The sequence below is a fragment of the Dama dama genome, chromosome 6 (genome assembly GCF_033118175.1).
Source record: "Dama dama isolate Ldn47 chromosome 6, ASM3311817v1, whole genome shotgun sequence".
Taxonomy (NCBI): Eukaryota; Metazoa; Chordata; class Mammalia; order Artiodactyla; family Cervidae; genus Dama; species Dama dama.
The window spans coordinates 11,852,721-11,873,926 of record NC_083686.1 but is presented as its reverse complement, the minus strand read 5'-3'; the positions used below and the strand labels follow the sequence as shown (position 1 = coordinate 11,873,926).

The following is a 21,206-nucleotide window of genomic DNA, read 5'->3' as shown; positions in this document are numbered from 1 at the left end:
GCCTCTGGAAGGGACCAACCCTGCAGATACCTTGATTTTGGACTTCTGGACCACAGAACTCTTTTTTTAAGCACCCCACTTTGGTGACTGCAGCCACAGGAAATTGCCACAGCTCCTCACGAGGCCTTCACCTCTGGAAATCAACACTTTCCCATCTCGCTTATGTTCAGTCTTATGTTCCTCATGGCACCTAGTGCTTTTTGAAAGTTATCTTGTTCAGCATTTACAGCGGACCCTTGAACAACATGGGCTTGAATCACGCAGGTCCACTTATAGTTAGATTTTTTAAAAATAATATTTATTTTGTTGACTGTGCAAGGTCCTAGTGGCAAGCACACATGATCTTTAGTTGTGGCATGCAAACTCTTAGTTGCGACTTGTGGATCTAGTTCCCTGACCACAGATTGAACCTGGGCTCACTGCATTCTGAGTTCAGAGCCTTAGCCACTGGACCACCAGGGATGTCCCCTGGAGAGTTCTTAATGCAGCAGACGTGGGCTTGCATCCCTGGGAGTGTGGGCAGCCCTGGGAAGGCGGTGGAAGGAGCCTGTCCACCACAATCATCCACAAACACATTTGCACCCTGATCTCAACTTTACAATCTGCATGGATTCGGCCTCCAATCCATGTTGCACCATGTTAGTTTCAGTGTCAAAATAATGTGTTTATTTTTGTCCCAAGCCTTCTGGAAATAGGACACTTTAGGCAAGTGTCCGACATTTTCTGCGATAGTTCCAAATATTTCCTCTGAGAACCCGGTTAGAGCAGCACAACCTCCTGAAAATCCTCCGGGCTTCTCGTTTGGCTTTAAATTATTTATTTTGAGCAGGACAGCAACTCATCTCATGACCAGCAATTTTCTCTTCTTTCTTACCTGCTGCTTCACCTTAAGTGCCCTCATATTCCTAGTCTCTGCTTTGAGAGGGTCTGATGAGAATAAATGACACGCAGCTTCCATATCTTGGCTCAGCTGCAACAGGCCACATTAGGAGTCAGAAAGAGTGTGTCTCCCCCTACCCACTTCTTGATTTTACATTTTTCTACTTCTTTTGGAAAAGTTCACAGGACAAGAAGTCTAAAAGACATTTGTCTTGAATATGTGGTTTTATAAAAATGGCATCTCTCTTTGAATCCAGCTTATTTTTAATTAGGGAAATTCAGAGAGCATCCAGTTATGTGTAATGAGTAAGTATCACCTCCCCCAGACTAGCTAGACAGGCGAAGTAGCAGGAAAGAGGCTAAGTGGATAAAATACAAAACTGCCAGGAAGACAGGCTTCAGGGGACTCCATCAAGAAAGGACTTTCAGATGCTCCCTCTCACCACCCTTCCTCCTGAGCAGGCAGGGACTTCAAACCCAGACCATCTGTCTGAATCTTGAATCTGTATCTTGTTGTTCATTTGCTCAGTCATGTCTGACTCTGCGACCCCATGAACTGCAACTTGCCAGGCTTTGCTCTCCTTCACTGTCCCCCAGAATTTGCTCTGACTCATGTCCGTTGAGTCGGTGATGCCATCCGACCATCTCATCCTCTGTCACCCTCTTCTTTTCCTGCCTTCAATCCTTCCCAGCCTCAGGGTCTTTTCCAATGAGTTGGCTCTTCCTATCAGGTGGCCAAAGTACTGGATCTTCAACTTCAGTTGAATCTTGAATATTCCAATGAATATTCAGGGTTGATTTCCTTCAGGATTGACTGGTTTGATCTTCTTATAGTCCAAGGGACTCTCAAGAGTCTTCTTCAACACCACAGTTCAAAAGCGCCAATTCTTCAGCACTCAGCCTTCTTTATGGTCCAACTCTCACATCTGTACATGGCGATCTCGTTAACAGAATAAAAATGATAGCAGCAACAACAATGGCAATGCTACCATTACTGGTGCTATGGGGAGGTAACAGGGCCTGGAATATGCTCACTGTGCACACACAGCACACCTTTAAATTTTACCTTCCCTAACAAGAAGGTTTAGGAGTACTTGGTCCTTTCGCATAAGAGAGAAAGAGGCTAAGACCGGCAGGCAGACTGCGGCCGTCCAGGCTCCCCGTGTCCACATCCTCGGGTGGTCGGACGCCTCTCTCCCTGACTCTGCACCTGGCCATGGCACTCACCTTGGCCAGTGGGACCCTAGCGAGTGTGTCCAAGCAGACTTGACAAGCGCTCGAAGATGGGACATGCCCCTCTTGCTGCTCACTGGAACCCCAAAAATCTCCCTGGAAGAGGCTTCACCCCACTACTTAGGGACTGGGGTGTCCTGTTCACCACTGTGTCCCCAGCGTAGACAAACATCAGGCACAGCATGTGCTCTGTAAATGCTTGGAGCATAAAAGAAAGAATGAATGAGTCAGAGGCCCAGACAGGAGACAACCCTCATAAAAACCCCCTGACATAAAAACCCACAGACCTCTTGGGATATGAATTTTATGGTGAAGATGACAAACACAACACATGATGTGTAGAAAACCATCCCTGTCTTTGGTATTGGTTTGGGATCATCCCAGTCAACACTTCTCCATGAGAGGAGCATCGTGGGTGAGTGGTCCATCCCATGGGGCTGCCTACCTCCATGCTGGGTTCTCGCATCCTCGTGTGTGCTAAGTTGCTTCAGTCATGTCTGACTGTTTGCGGCCATATGGACTGCAGCCTGCCAGGCTCCTCTGTCCATGGTGTTCTCCAGGTAAGAATACTGGAGTGGGTTGCCATGTTCTCCTCCAGGGAATCTTCCCAACCCAGGGATTGAACCCCTGTCTCCTGCATCTCCTGCATTGGCAGCTGGGTTCTTTATCACTAGCACCACCTGGGAAGCCCTCTTGCATCCTCAGTCTCTGCCAATTCAGTATCAGTAGGGACCCAGTCGTCTGACAGCCACAAAATACCCATCACATTTTGATACACACACACCTCCCCGCCGAGGAATGTGTTACTGCCTCCTCCTCTGACACGATGAAGTCTCACCTCCGTGCACGCCCATGATGAAACGTCCCATGATGAGCATTTCCAAGGCTCCAACTGGGAGAGAACAGGCCATCAGCAATGCGGCAGAAATCCCAAACCCATTGTTGACCAGCAAAGTGTTCTTCCTGGAAGAAAAAGAAAAGGTTTGATGAGTCTGCCACTGGCCTGTCCACTCCAGGAGCAAGGTCCAGACTCCTCAATGGACCCACCACCACTTTTGGCCGTGTGACCCTGAGCAAAGCATTTCCTTCCTCTGGGCTCATCACTGGGGTTGATTAGGTTACCTCTGAAGGCATCGCCAGCCCTGACCTTCTGTGGACTTCCCTGGTGTAGTGTTTTATTTCATTGGTTCTAAGACCTTCATTTAACATTACAAAGTCAAAAATGTGTCTTATAATCCATGAGTCAGAGGTCAGGTAGGAAAATGAAAACCACCGTAGTTAGTTTAACAGAGAGCATTTAACACAGGGAATTTGTTAAGCAAGTACCAGGGGGTGGAGATGTCGAAAGCGGGACCTCTGAAGTGGGTGTGATGTCCTGTGGTGCTGATGCCTCAGGGGCTTGGAAGGGAGCCCTCCCCGGGGGCTAAAATCTTCAGAAGTGGTCTCTGATCCAATGGGGTCATTCCATCTCACTAAAAGAAAGTGAAAGTGAAGTTCGCTCAGTCTGGTCCGACTCTTTGCGACCCCGTGGACTGTGTAGTCCATGGAATTCTCCAGGCCAGAATACTGGAGTGGGTAGCCTTTCCCTTCTCCAGGGGATCTTCCCAACCCAGGGATCGAGCCCAGGTCTCCCGCATTGCAGGCAGATTCTTTACCAACTGAGCTATGAGGGAAGCATCTCACTAAAGCCTCAACTCAAATATGACCTCCTGACACCCATTGCCATGACTGCTTTCCCCAATTGCACAGCCCATCCTCTCACCCTGTTCTAGCCTCTCCACATCCCCAACATTACAGGAAATTATCCTCCTGTTACTTGTTTTATGCTAGCTGTCCATCTTGCTGTAATAGAATGTAAGCACTAGTGGGCAGAGACTGTCTTGTCACTTTGTCTTGTCCCAGCAACTACGCTAGCAACACCTTCCTGACACAGGCAGGTGACCTGTATATATTTGCTGCATGAACGAAGGAATGAATCTAGGAGTCAGGTCACGTGGACCCCACTTGCCCCACATGGCCCAGCTCTGATCTGCCATGAATCTCACTTTAGCTTTCACATCTGCGGGCTGCGGAGCTGCTGTTCTTCTGAACCCACCTCCAGTCATGTTCCTGCTTGGACAGTCCATACTAATTGAACAACTTGGGAAAGACTTCTTACTCTCTCTCAGTCTTGACTTGATTTACTCCCCTAAAAAATGAACGTAATAATGTCTATCTTGTAAGGATTCTATGAGAATGATTTATGTAAAGTGCCTAGGATGTCACCTAGAACGTGACATTGGAGACTCAGAAAGGTAAAATAAACAAACAAACCATGATGATAGCTAACATTCATAGAGTCCTTATGATGTGCCAGGCACTAAGTCCTTTACACTCATTGAAGACCCTGTAAGTTAGGTGACTTACTACTGTATTTCTCACACGAAGAAACAGATCTAGAAACTAAGATTTGGCCAAGGTCAATAGGGCTTCCCTGATAGCTCAGTTGGTAAAGAATCCGCCTGCAATGCAGGAGACCCCAGGTTGATTCCTGGGTGGGGAAGATCTTCTGGAGAAGGGAAATGCTACCCATGCCAATATTCTTGGGCTTCCCTGGTGGCTCAGCTGGTAAAAAATCTGCCTGCAATGCAGGAGACCTGGGTTTGATTGCTGAGTTTGGAAGATCCTCTGGAGAAGGGAATAGCTACCCACTCCAGTATTCTGGCCTGGAGAATTCCATGGACTGCATAGTCCACGGATTCGCAGAGTTGGACACAACTGAGAGACTTTCACTTTCTTTCTTTCTTCAAGGTCACAAGCTATTCAATGGGATATTTGGCATTCCAGAATCCAGGATACTAAGCTGTTTGCAGTGGTGGCTACCACATATACTCACATTCATTCATTCTTTCAACAGTCCTTTTTTCATTCAGCTGACATTTATTCACTCAACACATGTTTGAAGCTGGACTGGGTGCTGAGTAGCATTCTATGTTCTGGCACACAGCCATGGATGTGGCCAAATCCCTGCTTTTATGCTCCTCTTAATAAACAAGTAAAAATAAAACATGTGGAGCATATAATCTGGTGAGAAATGTTGTAGAGAACATGAGAGCAGGGGAGGGGGTGCAATTTTACACGGAGTGGCCAGGGAGGGCCTCGCCAAGAAGCTAACACCTGAGCACAGACAGAAGAAAGTGGGTGATTTGAAGAATGAGAAGACGAGCTATATGGACCCTGGGGAGCAGCAATCATGGCAGAGAAGAGCCAGACATAGACTGTTTCAGCAACATTAGTGAGGCCAGTGTGGCTGGAAGCAGAGGAGACCCAGAGAGCAAGCAGTAGAAGGTGAAAGTGGAGGGGACTGGAGCTTGTAAGGGGAGCTTGTAAGGGTCTGCAGGCCACCATGAGAACTTGGATTTCTATCTGAGTAAGAAGGGCAGCCTTTGAAGTTTCAAAGGAGAGAAGAGGCATGGCCTGATTTTAATCAGACTGTTCCATCTTCTATGTTGACCATGGGATGCAGGGGTAAGTGTGGGGTCAGGGAGGCCAATGGGGAATATTGCAATAGATCGGGCAAGTGCTCACAGGAATTTGGATCAGGATGGTGGAGGGAGTGAGCCATGGCCGGATCTTAGTGTGTTTTGAGGACAGAATTGATGGAATTGGTTGGTAGTGATATTGTGATTTATAGAAGCAAAAATATAGTCTTCATCCCTGGTTTCCAGCTCAAGGTTCCAAAAACCCTTGGAATTTCCCAAGTGATAAGAACCATGGGGGCATCTTTTGTTATAATATTTCATCACTAGACCTCATTTCCTAAAATCGCTTCAAAGCCAGAACAATGAAATCAATGTGCTATTCATAATAAGCCCACAAGTGAGCTCATGTCAATGCGGTGACTTTCGGAAAAGAACTAAGGATGGCGGGATGGTTGCCAGATGGAACCAGTCATGTGACTAGAATGCTGAAACTTTCAATCCCATCCTGACCTCCAAAGAGAGGAGAGGGGCTGGAGATTAAGCTCAAACACCCATGGCCAATGACTTAAGCAACCATGCCTGTGTAATGAAGCTTCCATAAACCCCAAAAGGACAAGGTTTGGGGAGCTCGTAGATTGATGACCATGAGTAGATTTGGGGAGAGTGGTGCATTCAAAGAGAGCACGGAAGCTCCGCCCCCCTCCCCATCCTTTGTCCCATGCGTCTTTTCCATCTGGCTGGTCCTCAGTTATATCCTTCCATAATAAACCAGTGATCTACTAAGGAAAATGTTCCTGTAGGTTCTGTGAGCTGCTCTAGCAATTAATAAAACCCTAAGAGGGGGATCCTTGGAAGCTCTGGTTTAGAGCTGGTGATTTTGGAAAGGAAATAAGGATGGGGGGATGGTTGTGGGTGGAGTCAACCATGTGATTAGAAGATTGAAACTTTCAGTCCCATCCCGACCTACAGAGAGAGGAGAGGGTCTGGAGACTGAGTCAGAAGCATAGTTGACAACCATGACATGCTATTAGCATCTGGAGTTGGAAGAGGGGAGAGGAAGTCTTGCAAGACTAAACCCTTAACCTGAAAGCCAAGGCAGGGGGTCTTTGGAACCTCCAGTCCAGAGCCAGATCATCAGAAGCTCAGGCGACAACCTGGGCCTGGGACTGATTTCTGAACTGGGAGAGGGGCAATCTGGTGGGACTGAGCCCTCGATATAGTAATCTGATACCATCACTGGGTAGAGAGTGTCAGAACGGAGTTGAATTATAGAACAGACGGCTGATGTCTGGAAAATGTCTTGATGATGTAGGGAGTACCCCCACCCTGGCCACAGACACTGGAAACTGGTATTCAGAACCTAAAATATGGATGAGTTGGATAGAAGTGGAGAGAGGAAGAGAAGCCATGGATGCCTCCCAGGACTTGGGTTTGAGCTCTTGCATTGGATAGAATGGTGCATTTTGTGCTATGCAGGGGATGTTACAATCACATTCAAGTCTGATTTGAAACATTTGCAAATTGGGCTGCACACCCTCTAAGCAAGTTTCTCATATTAATGAATTTCTTCCCAAAATAACCCCCAGCATGACAATATCCCAGTGAGGAGGGAAAACTTATTTGCAGATAATTCACAACGCTGACTCACTAGGGTTCAGAGACGGGGATTTTAATTATTGTGTTTCCATATTTTTCCCAGGGATGAACATGCAACAGAACAAGAGGGACCAGCACCATGCCGTTTCTTAGAGCAGAACTCCAGTGCCCCCTGGGACCCCCAACTGTGTACACCTGATTTAGTGCTTTGAGCTTCTCCAGTGATGCAAAATCTTCCCAGAGCAGCCCAGATTGTCAGCTCTTGGCAGCAAGGGGTAACAAGGAGTTTGGAGGCCATGTCCTTGAGAAAAGGTCAAAGGGACTGGGGACATTCAGCCCAGATAAGAGAGGGTTCAGAGGAAGTGTGAGAGCTGCCTTCCACTATTTTACCTTGATGCACAGGACCACGATCAGGAGATATAGGGAGTACAATTTCAGTTTGGATTTGGAAAGTACTTTTCATTAAGCCCTAGTAAAATGGGGGAAACTATGGAGATCCTGGCTCCTACCACTTACCCTTCCAACAGTTCTTTAGCTGACCAAGCCTATAAGCCAAGATGGGATCTAGCTTCTTCCATGTCCATCTATTCCTGCTTATCCAGCTTGAATTCCAAGGTTCATCATTTTAAACATTCATACACCCTCCACTCCTTGATCCACTCACTCTTCTCCTTCATTCTGTGTTGCTGAGATAACGCCAACCCTAGTTAGATCTCAGTCTATCTTGCACATGTATACAAAGTTCATCTTGGCTGGGAAAAAAAAATACATTGAATTATGTTGCCTGGTCTCACTTGAAATTCATGACCACCCAACTCAAGTGGTCTTTAAGCCCCCTACCAACCATTCTAGAGTTTCCTGTTTTGCTCAGTCTCCTGGTCTCCTAGGGGACTATTTCAAGCACCTTCTCTCTCTTTTAATCCCCTTGTCCTGTTCCTCAGCTGATGACCTTGCTTTCTAGTTCACCAAGAAAGCAGAATCAATCCAAAGAGACAGTCCACATGTTCCTTCCATGTCATTCAACCTACCAGCATCTGTGCCCATAAGCTCTGCCTTCCCTCCTGTTTCTATGAATGAAGAGTCTCCACTCTCACCTGAAACCGATCCCTTCAGTGACCTGCTAGTTCTCTACCCGCTCTGACCCGCTCAAGGTTATAGCTTCAGCAAGTTTCACCCCTTGCTCCTGACTATCCATTTTCCCCTCCGTGTTGAAATATCTCATTAACGTGCTGCTGCAGCTCCCATCTTAAAACACAAAAGATGCTCCTGATCCTACCTCTTCCTCCATCCACCACACCATTGTCTCTGCTCCCTTTAATGGTAAAACTCCTCAAAAAGATCCTTCAATTAAAAAATAAATTAATTTTAAAAAGATATTTTAAAAAAGTGGTCTGCACTCACTGTCTCCAGTTCTTCTTGTTTCTTTCTCTTTTAAACCCACTCCCATGATTGTCTACTCCTTTGTGCCCTTGACGTAACTCTTGCCAAGACAACCAGCCACCTCCGTGTTGCTCAATTCACCACCCAGAGCTCAGGCTGGTCTTCATTCCTTGGCTGTGTTGGACCTGGTTGATCACCATCTCCTTTCCCTCACATCGTAGATCTCATTCAATGGTAAGACTGCTCCTACCTTGTTGGGTGATCCTTAACATCTTCCCAACCCTCTGAATATTAGAGGGCTCCAGGCTCAGCTCTTGAACCTATTCCTTTGGTCTCTACCTTGTTGTTCAGTGGCTCAGTTGTGTCCAACTCTTTGTGACCTCATAGACTGCAGCACACCACACTTCCCTGTCCTTCACTATCTCCTGGAGTTGGCTCAAACTCATGTCCATGGAGTCCATGATGCTATCTAATCATCTCATCCTCTGCCACCTGCTTCTCCTTTCACCCTCAATCTTTCCCAGCATCAGGGTCTTTTCCAATGAGTCAGCTCTTCTTGTCAGGTGGCCAAAGTACTGGACCTTCAGCTTCAGCATCAATCCTTCCAATGAATATTCAGGGTTGATTTCCTTTGGGATTGACTGTTTGGATCTCCTTGCAGTCCAAGGGACTCTCCAGAGTCTTCTCCAACACCACAGTTCAAAAGCTTCCATTTTTTGATGTTCAGCCTTCTTTATGGTCCAGCTCTCACATCCATACATGACTGCTGTCTAGCTTTGACTAGACAGACCTTTGTCGGCAAAGTGATGTCTCTGCTTTTTAATATACTGTCTAGGTTTGTCATAGTTTTTCTTCCAAGGATCAAGCGTCTTTTAACTTCATGACTGCAGTCACCGTCCGCAGTGATTTTGAAGCCCAAGAAAATAAAGTCTGTCACAGTTTCCATTTTTTCCCCCATCTATTTACTGTGAAGTGATGGGACCAGATGCCATGATCTTATGTACCTCCTATGTAATCTTGTCTTATCTCCTGGCTTTAAGTGTCACCTTTGTACTGACGACATCTAGATTTACATCTGAGTTCTGGCCACTCCGGAGTGCTGGACTCACAAATCTAATTGTGCACTTGACATCTCCACTGGAAGGGTAACAGACAATTCAAATGGAGTATACCTGAAACTGAGTTTCCAGTATTGTTTCTTCCTTTCGCCCCAAATCCTGTTTTTCTCAAGGGTTTCCCTACCTCAAAAAGTACATGCTCAATATTCTGTAATACCCTAAGTAGGAAAAGAACTTGAGAAAGCATAGATACGTGTGTATGTATAACTGAATCATTTTGCTGTACCTGAAACCAACACAACACTGTTAATCAGCTCTGCTCCAATATAAAACTAATTTTTTAAAAAAGCAACACAATCCTTGCTCCTTGTGATTGATCAAGACAAAAATGTTAGCATGATTTTTTATTTCTCTCTTGCTTCCCACAGAGTCCATGAGCAGGGCTTGTTTTCTCTACTCCCAAACTATTTCCAGAATGCAAACAACTCTCACCGTTTCTGTGTCTCATGACAAACCCGGTGCAAAACGAATCACGTCACCTGACTTATGGCAGGATGTTCCTAACCAGGCTTCCTGACTCCACTGATAAGAGCAAGCCTTGCAAACTGTGAGTCAGATCACAAAATACTCCAGTCATTTCCCATCTTACTCTGAGCCAAAGCTGGAGTCCCAACCCTTCCCCACAGTGTCTTCTGCTTCTGACCCCATGACCCCTCCTGCTTCATTTTCTACTCCTGGACTCAGCTCCAGCCATACTGACCTCCTGTCTTATCTCCAAAGGAACCAAGCCCGTTCTTCCCCCAGGACCTTTGCACTTCCTGTCCCCTCTGCCTAGAGAATTGTTACCCCGGGGACTTTGTCAGTTTTGTGCACCCCCAAGTGCTTGGCACATACAAAGCTCTCCATGAATATTTGTTGAGAAAAATAAATGTACGGGCGAATAAAAAGCATGCAGGCAAGAGAAGGATGGTCATTTGGGGGAGTTATGCTGGAAAAAGCTCAAGCACCGAGCACTTTCCCTCCATTCTTTCATACACCCGACAGATGTTTACTGCTTGCCTGCTGCGTACAAGCTCCGGTGCCACGTGCTCGGCCTCATGTACAGACACGGCTCTTACAGTGAGGAGCTCGCCTTTCCGGGGAGACAGAAAGGTAACTAAATCACTGTAACCCCAAATGCCAAGTGATGTAACAGAGGGAAACACAAAGTCCTTTGTGAGCCCAGAGGAGGCCAGCGTGGTTTCTAGCAGATGTGTGGTGGGCAGTGGGTTGGAGCTAGAGTAAAGGTTTGTTACAACTTTTAACTGTCACTTCCCAGTTTATGCACGTTTAATACCAAGCGGACTATGTCCTTAAAACCAACCGGTGATGCGCACATCACGTGTACTGGAGAAGCTCTATGCTTTGGGTTTGCTGACTCCCTCTGTTTGAGACTTTGGCCTCTAGGAGGTACCAGTCACAGCCCTCAGCTTTGACAACCTGCAGTATCTCTGCACATTGTCAAATGTCCCTAATGGGGTAGAATTGGCTCCTTTTGAAGAGTCTTGACAGTTTTCAAGCTCTCTCAGGGAAGTGAGATTCATACCTGGGGCCTGTATGAGGATTGTTGGAAGAAGTTTGTGGCGGGGATGTTCAGTAGGAACCATATCTGTCTAAGCGGCTTGGGCCACTTTGCCCCCACATGGGCAGAGGCCACCTGTTCATGAAGCCAACACAGCAATGAAGAGCTGAGAGGAGAGAACACAGATGCCTTTCCTTATGGCATTATAGGAGCTACTGGATTCAACTGAATTATATTTCAGCCACGTGAGCCAACTAACTCCCTCTGAGGCATAAACCAGTCTGATATGGGTTCCTGCCATTTAAAAAGTGACTCGGGGAGTCCCGAGTGACAGAGACTTCTGTGAATCTTATCTCAGTCACCCTCAGAGCTACCCCTCAGGTGGGTCGCTTATCTGAGCTTTACAGACTTGGAAGTGAAGGGGGCACTCGTTGCCTCTCCTTGTCCTCGACCGCCTGTTCACGGCCCTTCCCACAGTCAGAACGACTTGCACAGTGAATTGTCGTGGGCCTGCCTCCTCCGCGGCCCAGAGCACCAGCCCCAGGCTGCAGGCATTGTCTCTCTGTGTGTTGCTAAGTGCAGACCCAGTGCCTGGCTCCCCAGAGGTGCTCAAAAGTGTGTGCTGAATGGATGAACCATGACTTTGCTAGAGAATCTGACTGAGGATCTGATTTCAAAGCCAGAGTTTCCCTATGGTTTCCCACATGCTTTCTCCACTGCAGAGGGAAAAACTAGATCTAATGATATGGGAAGGAGGCCAATCTGAGTGCAACTGAAGGAATCTATTCACCATCGACCCCGTCAGGCCCCTCAGGAAGAGCTGAGGGTGAAGGGGATGGGATGACAATGATGCAAGGGAACATAAGTTGGATGCTGGGGCAGCCTTGCAGTATAAGTGCCCACAGGCAGATATAAGATAAGTGTGTGTCACCGGCAATAGAGTCTGGGGCTGGAGGTGATTCCATCTACAGGAATACGTGAGAGGACTGGGGCCGTAGACTTAGCAACAGTGCCTTGGAGATCCTGGAAAGGGGTGCTGATTCAGAGGTCAACTGGTCACTTACTTCTTGTCAAACAGTCAAGGATATCCCCAAACCACTGCCAGAAGGACACTAACTACAATCTCCTGGGCAAGTGGAAAGATCACGGTGCCATGGCTGACGTGTATTGGCTCCAGCGTGAACTCAGGCACCGTGTGAGCTGGCTGAGCTTGGCCAGATGCTCTGACCTCGCTCATTCCCATTCTCCGTGGATAGAACCCGTGGAGTAGAGAGAACTAAGTAAGACAGTGGGTATGAGTGCCTGGAACACAGAGGGGCCTCAGAAAACCCTGACTATCCCACAACTGGTGTACCTCCTGTGTGCTGAGTTCCCACAGCTACTGCCCTGGAAGCGGCCTGGGAGACATGGAGAATGTTGGCACCTGCTCTACCTCACTGGGGTATCGCAGACCTTTATGAGCATCACATGGATTTTTTTCAGAATTTCAGAATGACCTCCTGCTCCAGCCTTTGGAAAGTCTGCTCTGAACATCACCAACCCTAATTTGAAGATGTGAGGCCAGGTATAAAGTAGTGGGTAGCACCATTCTTAACAGTGTTTCTGTAACCCCAAAGCCCAGAGGGATTTCCAGGGGTCTGATCCATCTCTGCACCAATTCAATGCAATATGGAGATTTCTGGACTCCCTGCTGTTTCCCCATGGGAACTTCCCTCATGGACTTCCCTTGGGGCTCAGCTGCTAGAGAATCTGCCTGCAATGTGGGAGACCTGGGTTCGATCCCAGGGTTGGGAAGATCCCCTGGAGAAGGGAAAGGCCAGTATTCTGGCCTGGAGAATTCCATCTGGTTCTTTTGGTGCTTCCCTGTGGTGGCTCAGATGGCAAGGCATCTGCCTGCAATGTGGGAGACCTGGGTTTGATCCCTGGGTCAGGAAGATCCCCTGGAGAAGGAAATGACAATCCACTCCAGTACTCTTGCCTGGAAAATTCCATGGATGGAGGAGCCTAGTGGGCTACAGTCCATGGGGTCACAGAGAGTCAGACACGACTGAGTGACTTCACTTTCTTTCTTTCTTTCACTTTACTCTGTTTGGGTGACCCCCTACTATGTCAAAGTGATGATGAGAAAATAATATGGTGGATAATAATAGCTTCTCTTCATTGAGCTAATGGGCCATTCTCCCCCATTAATTTTCTCTAGCCCTTACAGCATCACCTGCAGGGTAGGAACTCTTGTCGCTATTCCACAGATGAGAGACCTGAGGTTCAAATGTCAACACAGCCAGGAAGTAGAAGACTCATGATTCAAGTTCACATGTCAATGCTCTAAAGACTCTATTCTCTGCACTAAACACCTCAGCATCCCCAGGAAGTTGCTATGAGCAAGGACACAGAGCAAATGTTTGGGGGAATTTATTGATAATTCAACCTTACATGAGAGAAGGCTTCACATAGAAAATAAAAGACAAATGAAACACAGGGGTAAAGTGGATCTGATTGGAGAGGTTGATGTTGGGGAATTTCAACATGAAATTGATATTCATAGCAGCTGTATTTGTAATGGGAAGAGTTTGACATGGCCTAAATGTATCTCAGTCAGGATCTGATTAAATAAATTATCATCCACTCATACAATGGAAGACTGCTTAAGCAACTGATTTTTAAAAAGCAGCTCTATAGATATTTCTGTGGAACAGTCTCTAAGACACTGTGCTGACTCTTGTCCAATTGCTCCCACATCTGGGTCCCTCTCCACTCTCCCCTCCCTGCTCTGAGCCCTGGAGCTGGTCCTCCTAAGCTGCACCAATGAGACTCCTGGGTTTTCAGGCTTCTGCTTGGGTTTGACCAATGAGAGGTGCCTGTGGCAGACTGGAGGGCCGGCAGAGAGAAAATCCAGAGTGTTTCTTCCCAGCTCCTCCCTGTTTGGACAGTAGGGTCCTGACTTAGCCTGGTGCCTCCACAGCCTCAGCACCTGCCCCTCACCCCTGGGTTCACTTTTGCTTGGCCTCCGGTACCCTATTTCCACTCCTTTTCCTTCTGGCATTACAATCTCTTCAGCTGGACTGAGTGGAACCCTGTTGGCTGCTGCAATCCTGACTAATACAGACATAGTATGGACATTGCAGAGGGACCCACACTGACCTCCCAAGAAATTTCCCGATCAGCTTCACCAGGAACGTTCCCACGAGTCCACCGATGGCGAATATGGACACGGTCACAGACCAGAGCAGAGTCAGAGTGTCCAAGTCTATGGGATGTCCACGCCTTCTTTCCCATGACTCGTTGTAAAAGGCCTTGATGTACTGGAAACAAACAACAAACCATGTTATTCCTCCCAGCTGCTCGAAGCCTATCTGTATATAAACAAAATGACTTTTATGGAACACTGATTTCATACCAGGCATTTCACTAAGCTTTGTTTGAGCTCTGTTTCATTCAATCCTTCTAACAAACTTTGTGGATGGACCTTATTTTTACACCCTTTTGCAGATAGGGAAACTGAGGCTCAGAGAGACAAACTGACTTGTTCAGCTGAGTGGCAAACCTGGGAGTCAAACTCAGATCTGACTCTGAACCAAGGGGAACCACACAACAGAATCACCTCGGAAATGTGTTTAAAATGTTCATACCTAAAGAAGGGAAAAATTTGCCACCTTGGGGTGGGTAAAGATTCAAGACACACACAGAAAAAAACCACAAAAGAAAAACAAAATGCTCATTTGGATTTCCTCAGACTTAGAGTGTTCTGCTCTTCAGAAGGCATCATGAAAATTGGAAAGAGAAGCCACCAACTGAGCTAACATATTTGCAACTCATATAACTACAACGGATTCTTAGTCACAATATGTAGAGTTCTAACAAATCAATAAGAAGACAACACAAGTAGAAAAGAGTCAAAGACTTGAACAGATTCCAAAACAAATTCAACTGACAAGGAAGCTAATGACATAATGGTCCACATGCTTTGTAACACAGAAATGTAAATTAAACTCACAGTGAGGGCTTCCCTGGTGGCTCAGTGGTAAAGAATCCACCTGCCAATGCAAGAGAAATAGTTCAATTCCTGGTCCAGGAAGATGCCATGGAGTAAAAAGTCTATGCACCACAACTATTGAGACTGCAGAGCCCACATGCCACAGTTACTGAAGCCTACGTGCCCTAGAGCCTGTGCTGGGAACAAGAGAAGCCACTGCAATGAGACACGCCCCCATCACAATGAAGAATAGCCCTAGCTCAGGGCAAGCAGAGAAAAGCCTGCGGGGTAATGAAGACTAAACACAGCCAAAAATAAATTTTAAAAATTATTTAAATAAACCACAATAAGATGCCCACTTCATGCTCACTAGACTCTCCCCCCACCCTAACACACACACACTGATTCAGTGGGTTTGGGATGGGGCTAAGTGATTCTGATATACACCAAAGACTGAGGTCATGAACTATGCTCCCCATGAGAGTTCCATCTCCAAGAAGCACATAGCTCCCCATAGGTTCCCTGTAAAGGCCCAGAGACCTCTCCAATAACAGCCAGTGTTATAGCATGGCAGAAGAAGCATAAGGTCTGGTCACACAGACCTGGGCTTGAACCCCAGCACCATGATTTGCTAGTGATTTAAGCCAGCTGAACCTGGGCTTCTTCATCTGCAAGATGGGAGTGATAACACTGATGTCTCGGGCTGTCAAGAAATCACCCAAGACCTTGGAGCAGCACCCAGCACCTGTATGAAGATCACACAATCCCCGGGGAGATTAAAGATGAACAGGTCTGGTAAGGGTTCGGGAGTGACTAGCAGTGTGGACTCTGGTACACTGACGGTGGGAATTTAATTTGTACAGTCATCTCTGAAAACAGTTTGGCATTACCTAGTCAAGTTGAAGATGATCCTAACCTACAACCCAGCAAATTCATTTCTAGAAAACTCCTCTTACTTAGCAAAGAGGATATTGGAGATGGAGAGAGGTAAGTTAGGAGTTTGGAATTAACACATACATACTACCATACATAAAACAGATAAACAACAAGACCCTGCTGTAGAGCACAAGGAACTATTTTTAATATCTTATAATGACCTATAACAGAAAAGAATCTGAAAAAGAATATACCTGTTCTCCCTGCAGAGATTCTGAGCCTGGCTCGCCAGCCCTCCCACCCATCTTGGGAGCTGCTCACTATTTTTTCAATGCCTTCTTTTTTAGCTTCAACAGGACAAACTTGCTGTTGTGTCTAACTCTTGAAACTCTACCAAAACACATAAATAATTCCATTTCATATTCATGAGAACCCTGGCGGTTGACACCCCCGTTTACTTTTGCAAAGTCTGCCTGGCTTCAGAGCCTGAATAAAACCACCCGCCAGTGACCCCGCTTTTCATGATGAAGGTATGGCAGTGAAGCAGCTAAATCCAACGGGACATGCGTTTATTTATTGTAAAACCATCATCACACCATTTTTGTCAAACATCAGACACCTTTATTATTGTTTATTTTTGGCTGCGCTGGGTCTTCGTTGCTGCGTGGGCTTTTCTCTAGCTGTGGCGAAAGGGGGCCACTCTCTAGTTGCGATGCCCGAGTTTCTCATTGCTGTGGCTTCTCTTGTTGTGGAGCAGAGGCTCGAGGGCACATGGGCTTCTGCAGCTGCGATGCACGGGCTCAGCAGTTGTGGCTCATGGGCTCTTGAGCACAGGCTCAATCGTTGTGGCTCACAGGCTTCGTTGCCAGATGGCATGTGGGATCTTCCTGGACTAGGGATTGAACCCATGTCTCCTGCATTGGCAGGTGGATTCTTTACCACTGCGCCACCAGGGAAGCCCAGGACATTTACAGGTTTAAAGATCAGTTCTGATTAGGTCCTTGTTAAGTTGCCCTGTCAGGCCCCAAAGACCGTAAGGAGGACACCCCTCAGGAAGCCAAGTATAGGGCGAGAAACAGCATGGTTAGCACTAAGCCAGAGGGATGGAGGGGCTGCAGGAAGGCAGTTGGGCTTTCCTCATAGCTCAGTTGGTAAAGAACCACCTGCAATGCAGGAGACCCTGGTTCAATTCTTGGGTAGGGAAGATCGTCTGGAGAAGGGAAATGCTACCCACTCCAGTATTCTTGGGCTTTCCTTGTGACCCAGCTGGTAAAGAATCTGCCTGCAATGCGGGAGAACTGGGTTGGATCCCTGGGTTGGGAAGATCCCCTGGAGAAGGGAAAGGCTACCCACTCCAGTATTCTGGCCTAGAGAATGCCATGGACTGTATAGTTCATGGGGTCACAAAGAATTGGATACGACTGAGTGACTTCCCTTTCTTTCACTTTCACAGGATGCCCCCAGGACTATCAACAGGGTCCAGACCCTCCAGAGAAGCTGGAGTGAGTGCCCAGGACTTCCCAGGCCTCTGACCCAATAATCAGGAGAACTTCCGGCATTGAAGGCCATTCTTGGATGTGACTTGGTCCCTACCACAGTCCTGCATGGATTCCAGCGGCTGCGCTGGGAAAAGTCTTGCTGATGCCTGCTCTCGACAGCCTTGTCTTCCCACGCCTGCAGCAATGACCAGCATCCTGAGTTTACGTGCAGAAACTAAAAGGATGCTGTTTGGTAGGAAATGTTCTCTTTTCGTTTCCAAGCACTCAGGAGCCTGGTGGGGGAAGAGGCAGCTTTCACATCTCTCACTGCTAGGCGCTGCTTTGGGAGTCTCTGCAGACGCTTCTTATTTCAATTTGGGGAAGCTGGAGAACGGATGCATCTGCAGGGGGCTGGAGAAGCCTGGCAGAGTTGCCCCCTGTGGAAACACGTCTCCGACAGTCCCCGAAAGCTGGTTTCTAAGTGACGCCTTTAGCAATTAAACACTGGTTTTGGGTGTGAATTCAGCCAAAACCAAGATGAAAGGCAGCCTCAAAGCATATGTGAGAGCAGGAGCCAGGTGATGAGGCTTGTTGAGCTAATTCACTGCATGACTCATTCATCGGGCTAAAGATTCATGGAGTATGTTGGCACGGACTGGTAGTACCCAGTACAGAGCAGGTGCTGAGATGAGTGTGTGTGTGTCTTAAATTGAGTTTCTGCTATGGGCTGAGCATCATTCAATAATCAAAATAGGGAACCCATACATCACGGAAAACTCTATCCCTGTTCTTAGTCTGGAAAACACAAAGATGATCACATCAGTACCCCCAGGTACATGTGGAAAGACTGAGCCGGGGGAGAGGTGAGGATGTGGCATCAACATTGACTGACTGCTAAGTATGTCTCTGTCTGTATTCCCCCTCCTTGGCTCACCTGGAGCCATTCTGTGATGTTTCATCAGAGCTGAAAACTTTGGAGTGAAGTGATGCATCTGAAAGCTGCTCTGAATCCACTGGGACTGCAGAGCCTGCCCGAGATCACAGCATCTACCCTCTTCCTATTCCTGCCTACAGTGCCCCATCACACACCTCAGTCCCTTGAATCTGGGTGTGTGTGGGGGGGAGGGGTTCATAGGACCATTTCTCACCAAGGATGTGTGAAGAGATGTTAAGAGTTGCTGGGCCTTCTCCTCACTCACGCCCTTTTCCTGCAGGCTGGACATTCACAGAGGACCCAGCAGAAGCCTCTGAATCTCTCAGAGATGGGGGAGTCACTCAGCAGAAGGAGTCTGGGCCCCAGGGCGTCTGCATGGAGCAGAGCACCCCTGCTCACCTGCTCACCTCTGTACTGGGCAACAGGGCTGGGAAATTAACTCTCATTGTGTTCAGCCACCAAGATTTAGGGGCTGTGTGTTACGGCAGCTGGTTTACCTGAGTGTGATCAACCTGACCCCCAAGCCCAGGCCATGACAATAACCATGACATGAGGTTTTAAGAAAGAGGGTATTCAGTTCAGTTCAGTCACTAAGTCCTGTCTGACTCTTTGCGACCCCATGGACAGCCTTCCCTGTCTATCACCAGGTCCCGGAGCTTACTCAAACTCATGTCCATTGACTACCATCCAACCATCTCATCCTCTGCCGTCCCCTTCTCCTCCCGCCTTCAATCTTTCCCAGCATCAGGGTCTTTTCTAGTGAGTCAGCTTGTCTCATCAGGTGGCCAAAGTATTGGAGTTTTAGCTTCTGCATCAGTCCTTCCAACAAATATTCACTGATTTCCTTTAGGATGGACTGGTTGGATCTCCTTGCAGTCCAAGGGACTCTCAAGAGTCTTCTCCAACACCACAGTTCAAAAGCATCAATTCTTCGGTGCTCAGCTTTTGTATAGTCCAACTTTCTGTATAGTCCAACTCTCACATCCATACATGACTACTAGAAAAACCACAGCTTTGACTAGACGGACTTCTGTTGGCAAAGTAATGTCTCTGCTTTTTAATATGCTGTCTAGGTTGTCATAGCTTTTCTTCCAAGGAGCAAGCATCTTTTAACTTCATGGCCTTAGTCACCATTTGCAGGGATTTTGGAGCCCCCCAAAATAAAGTCTTTCACTGTTTCCATTGTTTCCCCATCTATTTGCCATGATATAATGGGACCGCATGCCAGGATCTTAGTTTTCTGAATGTTGAGTTGTAAACCAGCTTTTTCATTCTCCTCTTTCACTTTCATCAAGAGGCTCTTTAATTCTTCCCTTTTTGCCATAAGGGTGGTATCATCTGTGTATCTGAGGTTACTGATATTTCTCCTGGAAATCTTGATTCCAGCTTGTGCTTCATCCAGCCCAGCATTTCACATAATGTACTCTGCATATAAGTTAAAACAAGCAGGTTGACAATATATAGCCTTGACGTATTCCTTTCCCAATTTACAACCAGTCTGTTGTTCCATGTCCAGTTCTAACTGTTGCCTCTTGACCTGCACACAGATTTCTCAGGAGGCAGGTCAGGTGGTCTGGTATTCCCATCTCTTTCAGAATTTTCTTAAAATTCTTATTAAAATAGTTTGTTGTGATCCACACAGTCAAAGGTTTTGGCATAGTCAATAAAGCAGAAGTAGATGTTTTTCTGGAACTCTTGTGCTTTTCGATGATCCAGCAGATGTTGGCAATTTGGTCTCTGGTTCCTCTGCCTTTTCTAAAACCAGCTTGGACATCTGGAAGTGCATGGTTCACATAATGTTGAAGCCTGGCTTGGAGAATTTTGAGCATTACTTTGCTAGCGTGTGAGATGAGTGCAATTGTGTGGTAGTTTGAGCATTCATTGGCATTGCTTTTCTTTGGAATTGGAATGGAAACTGACCTTTTCCAGTCCTGTGGCCACTGCTGAGTTTTCCAAATTTTCTGGCATGTTGAGTGTGGCACTTTCACAGCATCGTCTTTTAGGATTTGAAATAGCTCAGCTGGAATTCCATCACCTCCACCAGCTTTGCTTGTAGTGATGCTTCCTATGGCCCACTTGACTTCACATTCCAGGATGTCTGGCTCTAGGTGAGTGATCACACCATCGTAGTTATCTCAGTCAATGAAGATCATTTTTGTATAGATCTTCTGTGTGTTTTTGCCACCTCTTCTTAATAATTTTGTTCTGATAAAATGTGGTCCACTGGAGAAGGGAATGGCAAACCACTTCAGTATTCTTGCCTTGAGAACCCTATGAACAGTATGAAGAAAGAAAGAGGGAAGATTTAGGCAAAATCATAAAGGGTGGCTAGGTGTGGCGATATGGGCCTTTGACTAGAGATTTCCCTTTATATTTTGGGGACCTTGTAAGACTTTATTTGAAAGAAGTATTCTGCAATAAAATATAGTTTTAATATTGGCATATTAGCTAATCTCTAGGCTCATTTCAGGCCATCTCATTCATGGAGTCCACCTCTTACTTTTCCGTTGGACCTACTTCCAAGAAACCCATTCTTGTGTCTTTTATCTGGACATTCTTCCCTGATGGCTCAGACAGTAAAGAACCTGCCTGCCAATGCAGGAGACATAAGAGATCCCTGGTTTTGATCCCTGGGTTGGGAAGATCCGCTAGAGAAGGAAATGGCAACCCGCTCCAGTATTCTTGCCTGGAGAATCCCATGGACAGAGGAGCCTGGTGGGCTAAGGTCTATGGGGTCCAAAAGAGTCAGACATGTCTGAGCAGCTAATGCTTTTTTG

At 46.8% G+C, this 21,206-nt stretch overlaps 1 protein-coding gene across 1 annotated transcript in view; it reads right to left on the bottom strand.

The window, feature by feature from the left end:
• SLC2A9 (solute carrier family 2 member 9) overlaps positions 1 to 21,206 on the bottom strand; it is a 201,595-nt gene that overhangs the window by 164,982 nt on the left and 15,407 nt on the right. The window contains exons 3-4 of the mRNA XM_061145157.1: positions 14,310 to 14,470; positions 2,951 to 3,075 (exon numbers count right to left, since the gene is read on the bottom strand). Coding sequence (XP_061001140.1) covers positions 2,951 to 3,075; positions 14,310 to 14,470 — 286 coding nt within the window. The remainder of the gene's footprint in view (positions 1 to 2,950; positions 3,076 to 14,309; positions 14,471 to 21,206) is intronic.